At 52.6% G+C, this 18,886-nt stretch overlaps 1 protein-coding gene across 1 annotated transcript in view; it reads right to left on the bottom strand.

The window, feature by feature from the left end:
- The window catches only part of SDK2 (sidekick cell adhesion molecule 2), a 188,550-nt gene that overhangs the window by 20,460 nt on the left and 149,204 nt on the right, over nt 1-18,886 (bottom strand). The window contains exons 30-38 of the mRNA XM_038757461.1: nt 18,270-18,471; nt 17,318-17,421; nt 16,390-16,460; nt 15,277-15,415; nt 13,174-13,230; nt 10,800-10,901; nt 10,497-10,612; nt 6,930-7,116; nt 3,179-3,316 (exon numbers count right to left, since the gene is read on the bottom strand). Coding sequence (XP_038613389.1) covers nt 3,179-3,316; nt 6,930-7,116; nt 10,497-10,612; nt 10,800-10,901; nt 13,174-13,230; nt 15,277-15,415; nt 16,390-16,460; nt 17,318-17,421; nt 18,270-18,471 — 1,116 coding nt within the window. The remainder of the gene's footprint in view (nt 1-3,178; nt 3,317-6,929; nt 7,117-10,496; nt 10,613-10,799; nt 10,902-13,173; nt 13,231-15,276; nt 15,416-16,389; nt 16,461-17,317; nt 17,422-18,269; nt 18,472-18,886) is intronic.

Genomic DNA, 18,886 nt, shown 5'->3' with positions numbered 1-18,886 from the left:
AAGTGGCAGGGCTGGGACTAGCTGGGACTAGGCTGGGACTAGAACTGGTTCTCTTCGCTAGCCAAAAATCCCTTTGGCATGCTGTGGTCTGGCTCTCTACCCAGCAGGACTGGCATAGCATTCATTTATTCATATTTATTCAGTGTTTACTGTACTAAATGCTTGGAAGAGTACAATATAACAGGCCAGGTCTTACCTACCACATTTTTTATGCAGTCTATATGAAAATAAAAACTTTCATGAAGGAATATCATAATAATAACTGTTTCTGTAAGAAGCAGCATGTCTAGTGGATGCCAACCTGTACTCCCCAAGTGCTTAGTACAGTGCTCTGCACACAGTAAGCGCTCAATAAATACGATCGAATGAATAAAGCACGGGCCGGGGAATGAGAGGCCCTGGGAATCCAATCCTGGCTAGGTCAACTGCTTGCTGGGTTATCTTGGGCGAGTCACTTCACTACCTCTAGATCTGGGGGTGTTGTTGACGGGGATGGCAAAACTGTTCAGCACTAAGACATTGTTCCCAGCTAGGCTCTGAGCCTTTTGGTCTCCAGAAGCCCTCCTGGTTTCCTGCCCCACCTTCATGGCTCTTCTCACCGCCCCCTCCCCGGCCTCCCTTATCGAGCCAGAGGCCTCGTTGGCTCCCAGCGCAGCTTTGGGAACCTGCAGGTGAGCGGGTGACGGCCGGGAAGACTGAAACCATTGTCCGTGTGGCTGGGGGCCTCTGGCTGACCGAGACAGACTGGCGACTCTGGTTCCCGCGGCCTACCTAGGGTGCCAGTCTGAATTTCCTCTCAGGAAGGGCTGGGGGAGGGCCAAGGTGGGGGTGGGGACTCCTCCTGGGAGAGCCCATCCACCCAGACAGGGCCACGGTTCACAGGAATCTGACCCTGGAAGCGGAGCCCAAGATGACCTCCTCCTCTCTCCCCCTTTCCCCTCCTAATAAGATTATCAATCCAAGAACAACAAGGGATTTCCAGGTTGGGAGCTCAGCTTGGCTTGCTCCCCCCCTCCGCCACCCTGCCACTCAACACCTCCAGGGTGGGACCTGGATTCCGCCCCGGCGCGACCCAACCATACCAGCCGGTCTGAGGCGACGGAGGAAAGTGATGTCGGCTGGAGTTAAGTGTCTCAGTGAAATAAGGAAGGGACCCAAGAAAGAATAAGAGCGCCTAATTTCCTTTTGTTCCCAATCAGGGGAGGGGACGAGCCCAGGGGTCTTGGCATCTCTACTCGTTGGACGGAGAAGCAGCATGGCCTAATGGATAGAGCATGGGCCTGAGAGTCAGAAGGTCATGCTTTCTCATCCCTGCTCCTCCACTTGTCTGCTGTGTGGCCTTGGGCAAGTCATTTCACTTCTCTGTGACTCAATTCCCTCATCTGTAAAATGGGGATCGAGACTGTGAGCCCCATGTGGGACAGGGACCGTGTCCAACCCGATTTGCTTGTATCCATCCCAGTGCTTAGTACAGTGCCTGACACCTAGTGAGTGCTTAGCTAATACCATAGCTATTATTATTATTAATAACTGTCCTGTGACTTCTTGGGAATGCCCAGGCGAAGAGAGGCAGTGCGGCTTAGTGGAAATCTCAAGGAGCTGGCAGTCTGGAGATCTGCATTCTCATCCTGGCTCGGCCACTTGCCTGCTGTGGGGCCTTGGGTGAGGCACTTGACTTGTGGCTGCGTGGCCTAGGGCAAGACACCCAACTTCTCTATTCTTTGGTTTCCTCATCTGTAAAATGAGGGATGACCTACCTGTTCTTCCTACTTAGACTGTGGGACAGGGTCTGTGTCCTACCTGGTTGTCTTGCATCTACCCCAGGGATTTTACAGTGCTTGGCACACAGTAGGCACTTAACAAAAACAATAACAACAATAAAACAACAAACACTATAATAATAATAATTAGTAGCATTAATAGTTGATTGACTATGAGTCCTGTTCATGGCAACAAACCTTACCCTCATGTACATATCTTTAAATTATATATTATAAAGTATGTATTTATTCATATTAATGTCCTCCCCCACTCTGAACCATAAGCTCATGGTGGGCATGGACATGTCCACTAATTCTGTTGCAGTGTACTCTCCCAAGCACTTAGTACAGGGCTCTCCACATAGTAAGCCCTTAATAAATACAACTGATTAATTGTCCTTTTCCTCAACCCCCTTTTTATAAAAAAATGCCCTTCGGTTAAGTGCTTCCTATGTGCCGGGCACTAAACGCTGGGGTAGACACTAGATGATCAGGTGGGACACCATCCATGTCCCACATGGGGCTCAAAGGCCTAGTCCCCATTTTACAGAGAAGGTAACTGAGGCACAGAGAAGAGAAATGATTTGCCCAAAGTCACCCAGCGGGCACGTGGCAGAACGGGATTAGAACCCAGGTCCTCTGCTCTGTCCACTAGGCCATACTGCATCCCTTGAGTGTTGGCAGAGGGTGAGGGGTAGGAGGGAGAGTTTTTGTGGCAGGACTTGAGAAGCAGCAGGTATCTGCGGGTTCCCATGCTGAAAAGCCGGGAAATACCAGGGACAGAGCACTGGACTAGGACAAGGGGAGCCAAATAGCAATAGGGGTACTTTCTGAGCGCCCAGTAACCAAGCAGGGATAAACAGGGAGATCTAGTGGATAGAGCACAGGCCTGGCAGTCAAGGGACGTGGATTCTAATCCCACCTCTGCCACTTATTTGCCGTGTAACCTTGGGCAAGTCAATTAACTTCTCTGTGCCTCAGTGGAGGATTCTCTCCTACTTATGACTGTGACCCCAATGTGGGGCAGGGACTAAATCTGCCCCAGTGCCTATTACAATGCTTGGCACATAGAAAGCACTTCTGCCCCAGTGTTTAGTACAATGGTTGGAACAGAGTAAACACTTAACAAATACCATAGTAATAATATATATAATATGATAATATTATATTATAATAATAACAACAATATCCTGCACTGCACAAAGTGCTTGGAGAAGATAACAGAGAGCTCAAGTTCTAGCTCTGACTTGGACAGGGATTTGCCTGAGACCTGGAGAACATTCCGGAACTCTTCTGGGCCTCAGTTTCCCACTCTGTACACTGGGGAGAGTCATCTCTGCCCACCGCTGCTCCTTCGCCCCTTAGAGGCGAGGAGCTTGGAGGAAGAAGGGAGTGTGCCGAGGTCGGGGGGCACTTACCGTCAACGGGGGTGCAGGGTTCGTACACCAGCCTGTAGCCTTCCAGGACACCGTTGGGGAACAGAGGCGCCTCCCAGGACACATTCACCGACGTGGTGGTCAACTCACTGAACCTGACGGAGCTGGGAGCGCTCGGGGCTGTGTGAGAATTCATTCATTCAGTCATTCGTACTTATTGAGTGCTTAGTACAGTGCAGAGCACTGCCCTAAGTGCTTGGGAGAGGACAGAGTGACAATAAACAGACATATTTCCCGCCCACGAGCTGCCTTCCGGGACTTCTCTTCTATCCCCCTTCCCAAGGCAGGTCAGCCCCAGCCGCCCAGACAACCTGGACCTGAGATCCGGAAGAGTCCGGAGGTGGGGGTGGTTGGGTGATCCCGGCCTGGCGTGGGTGAGGCCCAAAATGAAGGCGTCAACCACTTAGGACAGGAATGCCCAAGGTCTTCAGTGCTGGAGAGGGCAGAAACTTGGGTTGCCAGAATGCTGATGAGTCCCTTCCCCTGTCTCCCGCCCGCCCGGGATGTCCAGGGATGGAGAAGGAAATGGGGTGGACTCATCGCTGAGAACACACAAGGCATTTTTTGGATGCCCCTTCTCCTTCTCAGGCCCCTAGCCTGCAGCAAATCCCAGAATCCTCCGACTCAGGCCCCCATCTCACCTCCCTGCCCTGGTTCCGTCCCCTCATCCCTGGAAGATGTGGTGGCCGACTTTGTGATCCCGGCCACCCACGGCTCCCCCACAGGGAGCATCAGGAGTGTAGGGATCGGAGAGACTTAGCCCTCCGAGGTTCCTCCAGAACCGGTCCTGCTCAGCTCCAGGCTCCTGGCCAAGGAATCGGAAGAAAATTCCAACTCCCTCCACCAACATCCTACCCCGGCCATCCTGGGGGCAGACTTCCTAGGTCTTTCCAGATTCATCCCTCAGAGGAGGAGACCCCACCGAGAGAGTGGTGTTTGGGAATCCAAGAGGAGAACAAGGGGTGGGTTGGGAAAGGAGAAAGGGGAAGCTCACGGAGCTCAGAGAAGCAGCGTGGCTTAGTGGATAGAGCACAGGCTTGGAAGTCAGAAGGTCCTGGGTTCTAATCCTGGCTCTACCACATGTCTGCTGTGTGACCTTGGGCGAGTCATTTCACTTTTCTGGGCCTCAGTTACTTAACCTGGAAAATGGGGATTAAGACAGTGAGTCCCATGTGGGACAGGGACTGTGTCCGACCCAATTTGTTTGTATCCACCCCAGAGTTTAGTATAGTACCTGGCACGTAGTAAGTGCTTAACAAATCCTACAATCCTAATTATTATTATTACTATTAAGTGCCTGGCACATAGTAAGCACTTAAGAAATACTATTATTATCATTATTACTAGAGCAGCAATCACGCCTCTCTTTGTGGCCTCGGACTCTGGGACCCTCTGGGAGGATCGCTGTGTCCAGAGTTCTACTGGACATCTGGGCATGCTCCCAGAGCTGTGTTTTCTAAACCCCCTGATCCGGGCCACCCGGAGTCTCAGCTAACGTAAGCAGTTTGGGGTCAGGGCCGGATTGAGAGGGAGCGAAAGAGAGAGAGCCCGCAACTCGGGGTGGTCCCAAGCTGTTCCGGGCCGGATCACTGGGGCTATTATTGTCCGGCTCCTCCTTCCCGCTGGGCCGGAGGCTAATCCCGGGGACCGTTTTCCGTCTCCAACCCCGGGTGAGCGGCGGGGGCTGCCAAGAGGCCTTCAGAGCCAGGCTTCAGGTCCGCCCGCCTTGGTCCGCTGCTGACGGGGAGTCGAACACAGGACGGGGCCTCCTTTTCCTTTCAGGAAGGACCAAGAGACACACCATTTGATAATTCCTTTGTCCCGGGCCTCGAGCCCGGGATTAGGGGTCCCTAGGGGTTCGGCAGGGGCTGGGCTGGCCGGTCTGTCTGGGGACAGGAAACCAGGGAATAGGAGGAGCAGTGTGGTCTAGTGGACCACACTAGTGCTAGTGCTAGTGGAGAGCTAGTGGAGAGCTCTCTTCCTCCCTTCAAGGCCCTACTGAGAGCTCACCTCCTCCAGGAGGCCTTCCCAGACCGAGCCCCCTCCTTCCTCTCCCCCTCCTTCCCCTCTCCATCTCCTCCGCCTTCCCTCCTTCCCTTCCCCACAGCACCTGTATATATGTATATATGCTTGTACGTATTTATTACTCTATTTATTTCACTTGTACATATCTATTCTATTTATTTTATTTTGTTAATACGTTTTGTTTTGTTCTCTGTCGCCCCCTTCTAGACTGTGAGCCCATTGTTGGGTAGGGACCGTCTCTATATGTTACCAACTTGTACTTCCCAAGCGCTTAGTCCAATGCTCTGCACACAGTAAGCGCTCAATAAATACGATTGATTGAAAAAGCGCGGGCCTGGGAGTCGGAGGACCCGGATTCCAATCCTGGCTCCACCACGTGCCTGCTGAGTGACCCTGGACAAGTCACTTCACTTCTAGGGACCTCCGTTTCCTCCTCTGTAACATGGGGATTCAATACTGGATCTCCCTCCTACTTAAACTGTGAGCTCCATGTAAGCAACTTAGACTGTAAGCAACCCGATTAATTTGTATCTACCCCAGCACTTAGAACAGTGGTTGATGCAAAGTAAGCACTTAACAGATACCGCAATAATAATGACTGTTATTTATAATTATAATTATTATTATCAGAGGGGCTCTGCTGGACAGACCATTTCCATCACGAATCCATCACGGAGGGGCTGGTCAGGACACTAGCCTGGAAGCTCCTTGAGGGTCGGGCTCATGTCTACCGAGCGCTTAGTACAGTGCTCTGCTCACAGCAAGCACTCAGCATGGCCTAGTGGATAGAGCATGGGTCTGGTCATCAGAAGGACCTGGGTTTGAATCCTGGCTCCACCACTTCTCTCCCGGGTGACCTCGGGTAAGTCACTTCATTTTTTTCTGTTCCCCAGGTTCCTCATCTGGAAAATGGGCATTAAGTTTGCGGTGAGGAAAGAAAAGAGGGAGCGGGGGTTACCTGTTCCTTTGCTGTTTTCTCCCAAACCTCCAAACAAGCTCTCTCTCTCTTGTCCTCTGAGGATCCCCCACTCAGGTGGGTCTGCCGGGAGCACCAGTGGCCTGGCCCAGCATGGAGCGGGGCTATTGGATGTCCCCTTCCGACACACTTGGTACAGAACGGGGCTCCTCGCTGCCTCTCCCCATCATCCCTGGCACAGAATGGGGTTCCCCGTTGCCCCTTCCCAACACACCTGGCACAGACCTGGGGCTCCTTACTGTCCCTTCCCGACATGCCTGGCACTGAGCGGGGCTCCTTGTTGCCCCTTCTCAACATGGCTGGTATGGAGTGGGGCTCCTTACTGTCCCTTCCCGACATGCCTGGCACTGAGCGGGGCTCCTTGTTGCCCCTTCTCAACATGGCTGGTATGGAGTGGGGCTCCTTACTGCCCCTTCCTAAGACACCTGGCACAGAGTAGGGCTCCTCGCTGCCCCACCATCATGCCAGGCACAGAATGGGGCTCTCTGTTGTCCCTTCCCAACACCCCTGGCACAGAGCGGGGCTCCTTGCTGCCCCTCCACGACTCGTCCGGCACAAAGTGGGGCTTCTAGCTGCCCCTCTCCATCATGCCTGGTACAGACTGGGACTCCCTGTTGCCCCTTCCCAACACACTTGGCACAGAACAGGGCTCCGTGCCCCCCGCCTCTGCCAACGGGGCTGGTAACCAGGAGTCCCCGTCCTGGCCCGGAGCCCCCTCCCATCCTTGCCCACCTGCTTGCTGGGTCCGTCCCCGGGCGGGGCTGCTGCGGGGGCCGTCCCCGGCCGCGTTGAAGGCCAGCACGCTGACCAGATAGGCCGTGTAGCCGGTCAGGTTCTTGAGCTTGACGCCGTTCTCGGGCAGGAAGAGGGTCTTCACGCGCTCCGTGTCGTTCCGTCTCAGGGCCTCCCAAAAATAGATCTGCGTGCAGGGGCAGCGGGAGGGAGCTGGGGGAAACTCAGAGCAGTCTCCCCTGGCTCTGCCTCCTGAACCTGGGCCCACAAACCACCATTCGATCGTATTTAGACTTTTAGACTGTGAGCCCACTGTTGGGTAGGGACTGTCTCTATATGTTGCCAACTTGTACTTCCCAAGCACTTAGTACGGTGCTCTGCACACAGTAAGCACTCAATAAATACGACTGATTGATTGATTGATTGATTGAGCGCTTACTCTGTGCAGTGACTCCTTTGACCCTCCTGGCAGAGGAATTGCTCCTGCTGGACTTTAAATGCTTAGAGAGAAGCAGCGTGGCTTAGCAGTAAGAGCCCGGGCTTGGGAGTCAGAGGTCATGGGTTCTAATCCCGCCTCTGCCACTTATCAGCTGGGTGACTTTGGGCAAGTCACTTAACTTCTCTACACCTCAGTTACCTCATCTGCAAAATGGGGATGAAGACTGTGAGGCCCCCGTGGGACAACCCGATTACCTTGTATTTACCCTAGCACTTAGAACAGTGCTTGGCACATAGTAAGTGCTTAACAAATACCAATATTATTATTATTATATTATTAAAATCTTTGCGTGGTCTAGTGGAAAGAGCCTGGGCCTGGGAGTCGGAGGACTTGGGTTCTAATTCTGCTGTGCCACATATGCTGGGTGAACATAGGTAAGTCACTTCACTTCTCTGTGCCTCAGTTTCCTCATCTATAAAATGGATTAAGATTGTGAGCCCTTTGTGGGATGTGACCGAGTTCCTCTACTGCCAGCTTGTTGTGGGCAGGGACTGTGTCTGTTATACTGTCATATTGTACTCTCCCTAGCGCTTAGTACAGGGCTCTGCGCACAATGAGTGCTCAATAAATACAAGCGACTAACCGACTGAACGACATGGGCTGTATCCATCCTGATTATCTTGTACCTACCCCAGTGCTTAGCAGAGTAACTGGCACATAGTAAATGCTTAACAAATACTGTAAAAACAAACAAAAAATGAAATTCCTGTTCTCTCTCCCCCTTGGACAGAGAACCCTATGGGGAAAGGGACTGGGTTTGATTTGATGATTTTAATAATGATAATAATATTTATGGTATTTGTTAAGTGCTTACTATTCATTTGTTCATTTGTTTTAATTGAGCACTTATTGTGTGCAGAGCACTGTACTAAGTGCTTGGAAAGTACAATTTGGCAACAAATAGAGACAAGCCCTACCCAACAATGGGCTCATTTACTATGTACCAAGCACTGTTCTAAGCACTGGGATAGATCTTGTATCTTCCTCAGCTCTTAGTACAGTGCTTGGCTCATATTAAGTGCTTAACAAATGCCTATCAATCAATGGTATTTATTGAGCACTTACAGTATGCAGAGCACTGTATTAAGCATCTGGGAGAGTACAACAGAGTTGGTTGACAAGTTCTCTGCCCACAAGGAGCTTACAGTCTACCCTAGTGTTTAATACAGAGGTTGACACAGACTGAGCCCCCTCCTTCCTCTCCCCCTCCTCCCCATCCCCATCCCCCCCGCCTTACCTCCTTCCCCTCCCCACAGCACCTGTATATATGTATATATGTTTGTACGGATTTATTACTATATTTATTTTACTTGTACATATTTATTCTATTTTATTTTGTTAATATGTTTTGTTTTGTTGTCTGTCTCCCCCTTCTAGACTGTGAGCTCGCTGTTGGGTAGGGACCGTCTCTACATGTTGCCAACTTGTACTTCCCAAGCGCTTAGTACAGTGCTCTGCACACAGTAAGCGCTCAATAAATACGATTGAATGAATGAATGAATTAATTAATTAATTAATTAATGGCCTACTGGAAAGAGCATGGGCCTGGGAGTTAGAGTACATGGGTTCTAATCCCGGCTCTACCACTTATCTGCTGGGTGACTTTGGACAAGTCACTTTACTTCTCTGGGTCTCAGTTCCCTAATCTGTAAAATGGGGATGAAGACTGTGAGCCCTGTGTGGGCCAGGGACTGTGTCCAACCTGATTACTTGTATCTACTCCAGTGGTTAGAACTGTGCTTGGCACATAGTGAGCGCTTAATAGATACCACAATTATTATTATTATTGTAGTATGTGCTTAATAAATACACAAATACCATGGATTGATTGGGCTGGGAACAGGGATTGATTGATTGATAGGCACTCCATAAATGTGATTGATTGACTGATCAATAGGTGCTCCACAAGTACCATGGATTTTATTTTGCTAATACGTTTGGTTTTGTTCTCTGTCTCCCCCTTCTACACTGTGAGCCCACTGTTGGGTAGGGACTGTCTCTATATGTTGCCAACTTGTACTTCCCAAGCACTTAGTACAGTGCTCTGCACACAGTAAGCGCTCAATCAATCAATCGTATTTATTGAGTGCTTACTGTGTGCAGAGCACTGTACTAAGCACTGGGGAAGTACAAGTTGGCAACATATAGAGACAGTCCCTACCCAACAGTGGGCTCACCTACGATTGATTGATTGATTGATTGACTGGGCTGGGAATAGGGATTGATTGACCGATTGATAGGCACTCCATAAATGCGACTGATTGACTGATCAATAGGCGCTCCACAAATACCATGGATTGACTGGGCTGGGAACAGGGATTGATTGACTGATTGATAGGTTCTCCCTAAATGCGATTGATTGACCGATTAATAGGCGCTCCACAAATAGCAGGGATTGATTGGGCTGGGCAGATGGAGAAGCCAGAGAGTGGTTATCCACCGCCATCTTCTGGCTCCATAAGGAAACCTCAAGGGTCGGACTCCACTGGCTTTAAAGCAGTCAATCCCCCTAATAATAATGGTATTTGTTAAGCGCTTACTATGTGCCAGACACTGTACTAAGCGCTCACCTGGCTACTCTCCTACTCCAACCCAGCCCGCACACTTCACTCCTCTAATGCCATCCTTCTAACTTATCTCGCCCTTGCCCACGTCCTCCCTCTGGCCTGGACCACCCTCCTTCCTCAAATCCGACAGACAACGACTCCCCTCTGCCTTCAATAATAATAATGGCATTTTATTAAGCGCTTACTATGTGCAAAGCACTGTTCTAAGCGCTGGGGAGGTTACAAGGTGATCAGGTTGTCCCACGGGGGGCTCACAGTCTTCATCCCCATTTTACAGATGAGGGAACTGAGGCCCAGAGAAGTTACGTGACTTGCCCAAAGTCACACAGCTGACAATTGGCGGAGCCTCTGGGTAACCTGAGGCACGGAGCATCAGGACGACCCAGAGGAGGAAGAACCCAGGAGATGTCTCTCAGCGGAGCCCCCACTACATGGGCTTCTTCCTTCGGTTGCCTCTGACCCCTATTTCCCTCCCCTTCCTCCCCTTTAGGGGTCCCGTACCTTGTAGCCTTGGATATCTCCATTCTGAGCCTCCGGTGGTGGAGGCTCCCAAGTCACGTCCAGCTGTGTGGCCGTAGTGCCCTGGACAGCCACATTGCAGGGGGCTGCGGTTGGCACTGGAGGAGAGGAGGAGGGCAGGCTGGTGCGGTGGACCCCAAGTCTCGAGGAAGAGGGGTGGGGGGCCAGGGGAATCTGGCCTAGTGTTTGCCCCCGGGGAGATGAGGAGGAGGAAGGGATGGGGAGAGAGGGAAGAGCCCAGAGGGCTGATGGACATCTGGGGTGGATGGGACTCATTGGACTCACCTGCTTCCCCGACAAACACCTCCTGAGGTGGGCTGGGGGGACCCTCCCCGACGGCGTTGTAGATGCTCATCCGGATCTCATAGCGCTTATGCTTGCTCAGGTCTGTCAGGGGAAGGGTGGTGGGGGTGGATCAGAGGGAGGGCTGGGGGGATTCAGCCCAGGGGCCGGGGAGCGGGGGAGAGGAAGGGGCAGCTCGGTTCTGGGGGAGCTCCGGGGGCCAGGAAGGGGGTGAACCTCCAGAGTTATGAGCACCCCAGCCTTGACATCCCCCTCGGGCCCGTTCCGGTGTCGAGAGAGCTCCCGCCGTGGACCTTGTCAACCCCTCCACCGTACTCCTCGCCGGATAGGCTTCAACCCCCAGTCCCAATCTCTTCCCCATTCATGCTCCCCAGGCCTGTGGTTCTGTCATCCACAGACCCCCTCCCCTCCACCCCCAGATGGGAGGTAGAAGAGGGTAGTAAGGGACGGGGCTGGCTGGTGGGAGGGCCCATGAGTCCTCCCTTCTCAGTCTGATGGCAGATATTACACCTCTGTCATTTTGTTTTATTTAAGCTCCTTGTGGGCAGGGAATTCATTCAATTGTATTTAATGAGCGCTTACTGTGCGCAGAGCACTTACTAAGCGCTTGGGAAGTACAAGTTGGCAACATATAGAGACGGTCCCTACCCAACAACGGGCTCACAGTCGAGAAGGGGGAGACAGACAACAAAACAAAACATATTAACAAAATAAAATAGAATAGTAAATATGTACAAGTAAAATAAAGTAATAAATCTGCACAAACATATATACAGGTGCTGTGGGGAGGGGAAAGAGGTAGGGTGGGGGGATAATAATAATAATAATAATAATAATAATAATGACATTTATTAAGCACTATGTGCAAAGCACTGTTCTAGGCACTAGGGAGTTGACAAGGTGATCAGGTTGTCCTATGGGGGGCTCACAGTCTTCATCCCCATTTTACAGATAAGGTCACTGAAGCACAGAGAAGTTAAGTGACTTGCCCACACAGCTGACAATTGGCGGAGCCAGGGTTTGAACCCATGACCTGTGACTCCAAAGCCTGGGTTTCCACTGAGACACGCTGCTTCTCTAAGTATGCACTCAATCAATATGACTGACTGACTGAATGAAGCCCCCACCCAGGCAGTGCTTTCCCCCCAGCTCCTCTCCCCCGGTTCCCGGCCTGGGGAGCAGAAGGAGGGGGCTCAGTCTGGGAATGTCTGTTTATTGTTATATTATACTCTCCCCAATGCTTAGAATAGGGCTCTGCACACAGTAAGTGCTCAATAAATACAATTGACTGCCTGACCAATATCCACCCTCTCCTCTGCCCCTTTCCTGCCGCTCCATCTGGGTTGGGGCCACTCCGAGTTCCGTCTCCCACGTGGGATCAATTCACAGCTGGGGTCACCCCGGACGCCCACTCAGAAAATCAGCCACGCCACAGCTGATCAGCTCCCTCCCCAGCCCCCCTCTCCCAAAAGTCATCCCTGTTTCCTTGGGAAGGGGTAGTGAGGGGAGGGCAGGGGGACTTCGGTAAAGGGGAGAGTTTCTGCTCTCAAGCAGGGGGGTGTCAGTCCAGGGCCTGGGAAGTGGTCTTTGGTGTGGCAGAAGGGCCTAGGGGTTGGGTTGTGGGGGGATGACCCCCTGTGCTTTCAGAGTTTCACCACTTTGCCTGGGAGAGAGGAGGATAGAAGAACCAGTCCTTTTTTAGGGGTAGGGTGACCCTGCCCTTTTGGGGGCCCATCCTGCTCTCTGTGAGTGGTTACCAGGTTTTTGTGGGGGCCCAGAATCAGGAGGATTTCAACGCCCCCCAGACATACCCCAGCTTCCCCAGGACAGCTCTAGATCAGTCAGTCAGTCAACTATATCTACTGGGAGCTGACTGTGTGCAGAGCACTGTACGAGCACTTGGGAGAGTTAATTCATTCAGTCATATTTATTGAGCGCTGACTGTGTGCAGAGCTCTGTACTAAGCACTTGGGAGAGTACAATATAAGAGCACGGCAGACACATTCCCTGCCCACAACGAGCTTACAGTCTGGGCCCTTGCTGATCACAGTTCCCAGCCCAAGGCCCGGCCAGGGCCAAATCACACTGGGCCAGACCCCAGTGGGGCATAGCCACCCCAGCTGCCATCCCTCTGCCACCCCGGAGCTGGTGGGTTCCAGCCAGATGGATTGGGCAGTGACCCATGGTCCCCTCCCTGCCCCCGTACTGCTGGGGTCAGCACCGCCATGCCTGGGCACTGCCCACGGTCAGCGCTGTTGCCCCTAAGCAGCAGGCCTCTGGGAAGCGGCTGTCCAGGAACCCTGAGAAGCGGAGGTCGGGATGGAGGACGTCCGAGTTGAGAAGGGTAGAGACTTACTGTCCAGCTCGTACTGGGTGAGGCTAGGACGGCTCAGGTTCTGCACGGCATACGTGGCTGGGGGAGGGGACCGAGGATGCAGGATGTGGGGAAGGAGGAGAAAGGAGGATGAGGAAGGAGATCAGGTGAAGGAAGATAGAGGAGGAGGAGGGAGAGGAACAAGGAGGATAAAAAGGAGGACAAGGAAAGGAGGAGGTGGAAGAGGGGAAAGGAGGGGAAGAAGGAGACAAAAGAGGAGGTGGAGGGGAGGAGGAGGAAGGGGAAGAGAAAGGAAGGAGAAAGAGGAGAAGGAGAAAAGGGGGAAGAAGAAGAGAAAGAGAAGGAGGAAGGGAAAAGCAGTCAGTAAAGGTTAGTACACACCATTACGGTCCACAGGACAAGCAGGCACATCAACACTGCTGAGGCAAAGAGCAGGGCAGGGAGTCCCTCAGAGCAGAGCTGGGGCCAACCCAGCTGGCGGCTCTCGCTGAGGGCCTGAGGGAGAAGCAGAAGCTTCTCGAGGTCAGGCTGCCGGCCTCCGCAGCCTCTGGACTGGGCCCCACAAGGCCTTGGCACTCGGGGCTTTGGAGACGTGGTCCCGGAGCCTTCTGGGACGTCCCCGTCGCATGGCCCTCCTGCCCTGCCCGGGAAGCTGCCATCCCTGTCTGCAGGGAGTGCTAGGGTAGGGCTGCTGAGAGGCTCACCATATTCTTCTCCCACCTCCCTCTGGCCCACCAGGAGTCCCACTGGTCACCCAGTGCTGAGACAATTGAGTGACTATGATCGAATGAATGAGAGCAGGGGACTCGAATTCATGCAGACCAGGTTCTAGTCCCAGCTCCGCTATTTGCCTGCTGTCTGACCCTGGACAAGTCGTTTCACTTTTCTGAGCCTCAGTTTCCTCATCTGTAAAATGGGGATTCAATGCCTGTTCCCCTTCCCCCTTATTCTGTGAGCCCATGTGGGACAGGGAGAGGCAGTGTGGCCTAGTGGCTAGAGCCCGGGCCTGGGAGTCTGAAGGACCTGGGTTCTGAGCCCGGCTCCACCACTTGTCTGCTTCATGACTACGGGCAAGTCATTTCACCTCTCTCTATCTCAGTCCCCTCATCTGAAAAATGGGATTAAGACTGTGAGCCCCGTGTGGGACAGGGACTGTGTCCAACCTAATAAATTTGTATCTACCCCAGAGCTCAGACAGTACCCGGCACATAGTACGCACTTAACAAATATAAAAAAAAAAGGAGGACTGGGCCAAACCTGCTCATTTTGTATCAATTCCAGTGCTTAGTACAGTGCTTGGCACATTCATTCATTCATTCAATCGTATTTATTGAGCACTTACTGTGTGCAGAGCACTGTTCTAAGTGCTTGGAAAGTACAAGCTGGCAACATATAGAGACGGTCCCTACCCAACAACGGGCCCACAGTCTACAATTTCTAATATGCAGCAATTAAATCTGGACTTGGCGTGCACACAGTTGGTGATTATCCAATCCAATATCATCTCCTGGCAACTGTACCCATGGGGATAACCCAGAGTTACTACACTGGGGGCCACCTCCAAGCATAATCTCCTGGTCACTACGATGGTGACTCTGAGAAGGAAGGGGCTGTCTCAGGGCCACCCAGAGCTGGGCCGGGGTCTGGCTTTAGACGAGAAAGTGGGGGGCTCTTAGTAGAGCTCTGAGTCGACCGAACAAGGGGAGAGGAGTCAGTCAGACCAAGGCAACCCCCCAGAGAGTTGACCATCCATCAACGGGGGCACCCGATGTCCTAGACCAATGCCCGATGACCCTCTATGGCCCGTCTCTCCCCGGCCCTCCCCTATTCCTTGCCCTGCTCCTGCCCAAAGTGACAGGCTCCTAGAGGTACTGTGGGGGCTTAGAGGTTGCAGAGGGAGCACGGAGAGAAGCCAAAGTCTGAGGGGAGGGCACCTTGGTCAACAGTGGTAGCAGGAAACCAACAAATAGGGTTCAGATGGGGAGCTGAAGCTGGGAGCCGGGACAGCGGACAATAACAACGGAAGCCACAGAGTCTTGCTGGGTTGGGGTTGAGCTTTTTGGAGGGTGGGGACAGTCCCTTTCGGTCCCTCCACCCCTCCCTCTGGCAGGAGTGGCCACTCACGTGTCAGCTCTGCCCATCTGGCCTGGGGATTAGCGATGGGCCTCAAGGTGAAGCCCCTCAGCCCGTCGTCATACACCAGCTCCCGGTAGCGGATCCGGAAGCCCAGAAGGATCCCGTTGACTTTGTCCTCAGCAGGGGGCTGGAGAGGGAGGGAATCTCTGCTGGGTCAAGCTCTGACTCGCTGCCCCCTCCGTTCCACTTCCTCCCCACCTCAGACGGCCCAAGCGCCCAGACCCTCTGCTCCTCCTCTTCCCATCAGTCTATTGTATTTATTCAACACTTACTGTGTGCAGAGTACTGAACTACACCCTTGGGAGAGTACAATATAACGGACACATTATCCACCCATAACAAACTTACAGTCTAGAGGACGAGGCAGATATGAATATAAATAATGGATTTATTTATAAATCCACAATTAACAGTATATATTAATCCATAATTAATATAAATTATGGATATGGATATAAGTGGTAGGGGGTTGGGGTGAGGATGAATAAAGAGAGCAAGTCAGGATGATTCAGAAGGGTGTGGGAGAAGAGGAGAGGAGAGCTTGGTCAGGGAAGGCCCCTTGGAGGAGATGGGCCTTCAGTAAGACTTTGAATTGGGGGGGGAGTCATTGTCAGTCATGGTCAGGCCAGAGGCAGGAAGTGGGTGAGAGGTCGGTGGCGACATGGGAGATTGAGATAGAGTGAGAAGATTGGCATTAGAGGAGCAAAGTGCACAGGAATGGCACTTTCCCCACAACCTTCTCACCTATCCTGCATCCCTTCCCCTTCCTGGTTTTCCCGGGGAGAAAGGTGGGGTCAAGGTTCATTCTGTCCCCTGCCTCCTGCTCGCTACATTCTGGGAGGATGTCACTCCTTGCCTCCTCACCCCATGCCTCAAAAAAATCTACACAGACATGTAGGTTGAGGGCTGAAGAACCCATAAAGGCTGGGCTACCCAGAAGGCACCGGGAGATAGCCAACGGCCAGGCAATCTGAGCATCCCCTGGTTGACGTCGCTCAGGTTCTTATTCTTTTTCTTTATCCAGATATGCGGCTTTTCCGTTCTGAAAGGGGCCCTGGGTTCTGGGGGGGGCGGAGGCCTTGCCCGGCCTGGGGAGCCTACCTGCCAGCGGATCAGTACCGAGGTGGTGGTGTGAGGGGTCACGGAGAGGATGGTGGGTGCTTCGTCCGGGGCTGGGGAGAGAAGGCGTTTTAGTGGACCACCCCAGCTACTCCGAATAATAATGAAGATGACGGCATTCATTAAGCGCTTACTCTGTTCCAAGCGCTGCAATAAGCTTTGGTACATACAAGATAATCGGGCTGGACACAATCCCTGGACCACAAGGGACTCACAGTCTAAGTGGAAGGGAAAATAGGGACTGCGCCACCATTTTATAGAGCAGGAAACTGAGGCCCAGAGAAGTGAAGTGACTTGCCCAAATTCACCCAGCAGAAAGTAGAAGAGCTAGGATTAGAACCTAGCTCTTCTGACCCCCAGGCGTGTGCTTTTTTTGCTAGCCCACTCTGCATCATTATTATTGTTATTATTATTATTATTGTTCCCCACTCTTCCCTGCTAGAACTGGAGAACCACTCCACCATTTGGAAAAATCAGGCTCCCAAAGGCCCGGTCCTCGTAGAACAAGGTTCTTCACATCCATCCCAGCTCCTCAGACTTCCACATTCAAAGACTAGGATTCCAGTGGGCAGGACCACCATTGTGTGGCTCTGGGTTTTCCCAGGCGCAAGAGGAAGGAAAGGGAATGGGACCCTGGTGGACAGTTCAGAGACTGACAGAGAAAGCAAGATGGAGGATACGGATGAAAATCGAAACCAAGCCTGGGGACAGTCCCTTAATTCCTTGGTGTCAGGCCAAAGCCGGACAGAGTCACCTGTCTCCTCGCTTGCCGTTCAGTCTTTCTAACCTTAGGGCTGGGAAGGCAGGCAGAGGGGGAGGGCAGAAGTGGCAGTCCCTTGGAAGAGAAATGCTGGGGATCTGGGAATTTCATGGATTCGGGCCAGGGGTGCCGGCCGGGGCCAGGACTGACCTGCTTGCAATGTGGTCAGTGATTCCGACTCCTCACTGTACTCGCTGTCTCCGATGTCGTTGGTCGCCTTCACGCGAAACTTGTAGGATGTGAAGGGCTTGAGCCTGCAGGGATGACAACAATCGGAGTTGTTACGGAGGCAACGGACCCAAAGAGCCCTGCCCTCCCCCAACCTGGGGTATCATTTTCTTGGCCCAGAGTGGGATGGACTGACGGGGGTCATCACCCCCATTTTGCAGATGAAGAAACCAAGGTTTAGAAAGTTTGGGGGTCAGGGGAGGGCTTACCCGAACTGGTCACCCATAGCCACTCAGGAACTTGGCTCTGTGACATTTGGGCATTTGACATTTGCCCACCCTCAACCCCACAGCACTTATGTACATATCTATAAAGTACATATTGCAAATTATTTATATTAATGACTGTCTCACCCTCTAGACTGCAAGCTTGCTGTGGGCAGGGACCGTGTCGACCAACTCTGTTGTATTGTACTCTCCCAAGTGCTTAGTATAGTACGCACTCAATAAATGCCATTGATGATGATGATGATGATAAAGACAGAGCCAGGTGTTCAATGGGCTACTCCCTCTGGGTCTGCGTGGTGACAGGAAGCTGATGGGCAGAGATCATTGTGTCTGGATAAGTGTATTTGCATGTGTGGCTGGCTGGTGGAGTTTGGGGCTGTACCCGTGTACCCATGTGTGTCTGAGTATCCGTGAGCGAGAGCACAGAGGCGTGTGCACAGCCTACAGGAAGGATTCCCATGATCCGACTCAGATCTAACACTCTAACTACATTCCCAGACCCAGAGAAATGAAGTGACTTGCCCAAGGTCAGTAACTGGCCTATAGTAAGCGCTCAACAAATACCACACAAAAAAACCCCAAGCCCACCTGATGTGAGCAAACCAAAGTGGCACCGGCTTCCCCGGAAGGAAACCAGGCATCCTCACCTGTCCACCAGGAAGGCAGAGGCGTTGTGAGTGACGGCAGCGGAGTGCAGGGTCCAGCGGCCTCCGGGCAGCTCCCGGGCCTGGACGGTGTAGTAACGGATCGGGGAGAGCCCGTCGCTGCCCGCCTCCCAACCCAGCAGCACGCTCCGTGCCTCTACGTCCTCCTGCTGTACCACCGGCTTGCTGGGAGGCTGAGGACGGTCTGGGGGAGACACGGGGTGTGGGGAGGGGGACACAGGGGTTGGGGGGGGGGGTGGATGGGAAGAGCTCCAGTTGGGTCTAGCAGTTGAGGGGTAGTTCTTTAAGGATCCAGGTACCCAAACGGGTCTTGAGAAATCACTAAACCTCCCTTCTTTCCTCTCCCTTTCTTTCTACTTCTGCAATCCTTCCTTCTCTATTCAATCCCTCCCACTTTCCCTCTCTTCCTCCTCCTCCCCCCTCCTCCTTCATTTCTTCCCCTGAAGGCTTCTCCAGGACAGGTGGGCAGACTCGGGATGGGTGGGTGTGTGGGAGCCACTCAATTCCCTTGCCCCCTTCCACCACACCTTGCTAGTCTCCTATTCCAACCCAGCCTATACATTTCGCTCCCTTATTGCCAACCTTCTTGCCGTACTTCA

The sequence above is a fragment of the Tachyglossus aculeatus genome, chromosome 15 (genome assembly GCF_015852505.1).
Source record: "Tachyglossus aculeatus isolate mTacAcu1 chromosome 15, mTacAcu1.pri, whole genome shotgun sequence".
NCBI lineage: Eukaryota > Metazoa > Chordata > Mammalia > Monotremata > Tachyglossidae > Tachyglossus > Tachyglossus aculeatus.
The sequence above is the reverse complement of the archived record's forward strand: the minus strand, read 5'-3'. Positions and strand labels throughout refer to the sequence as shown.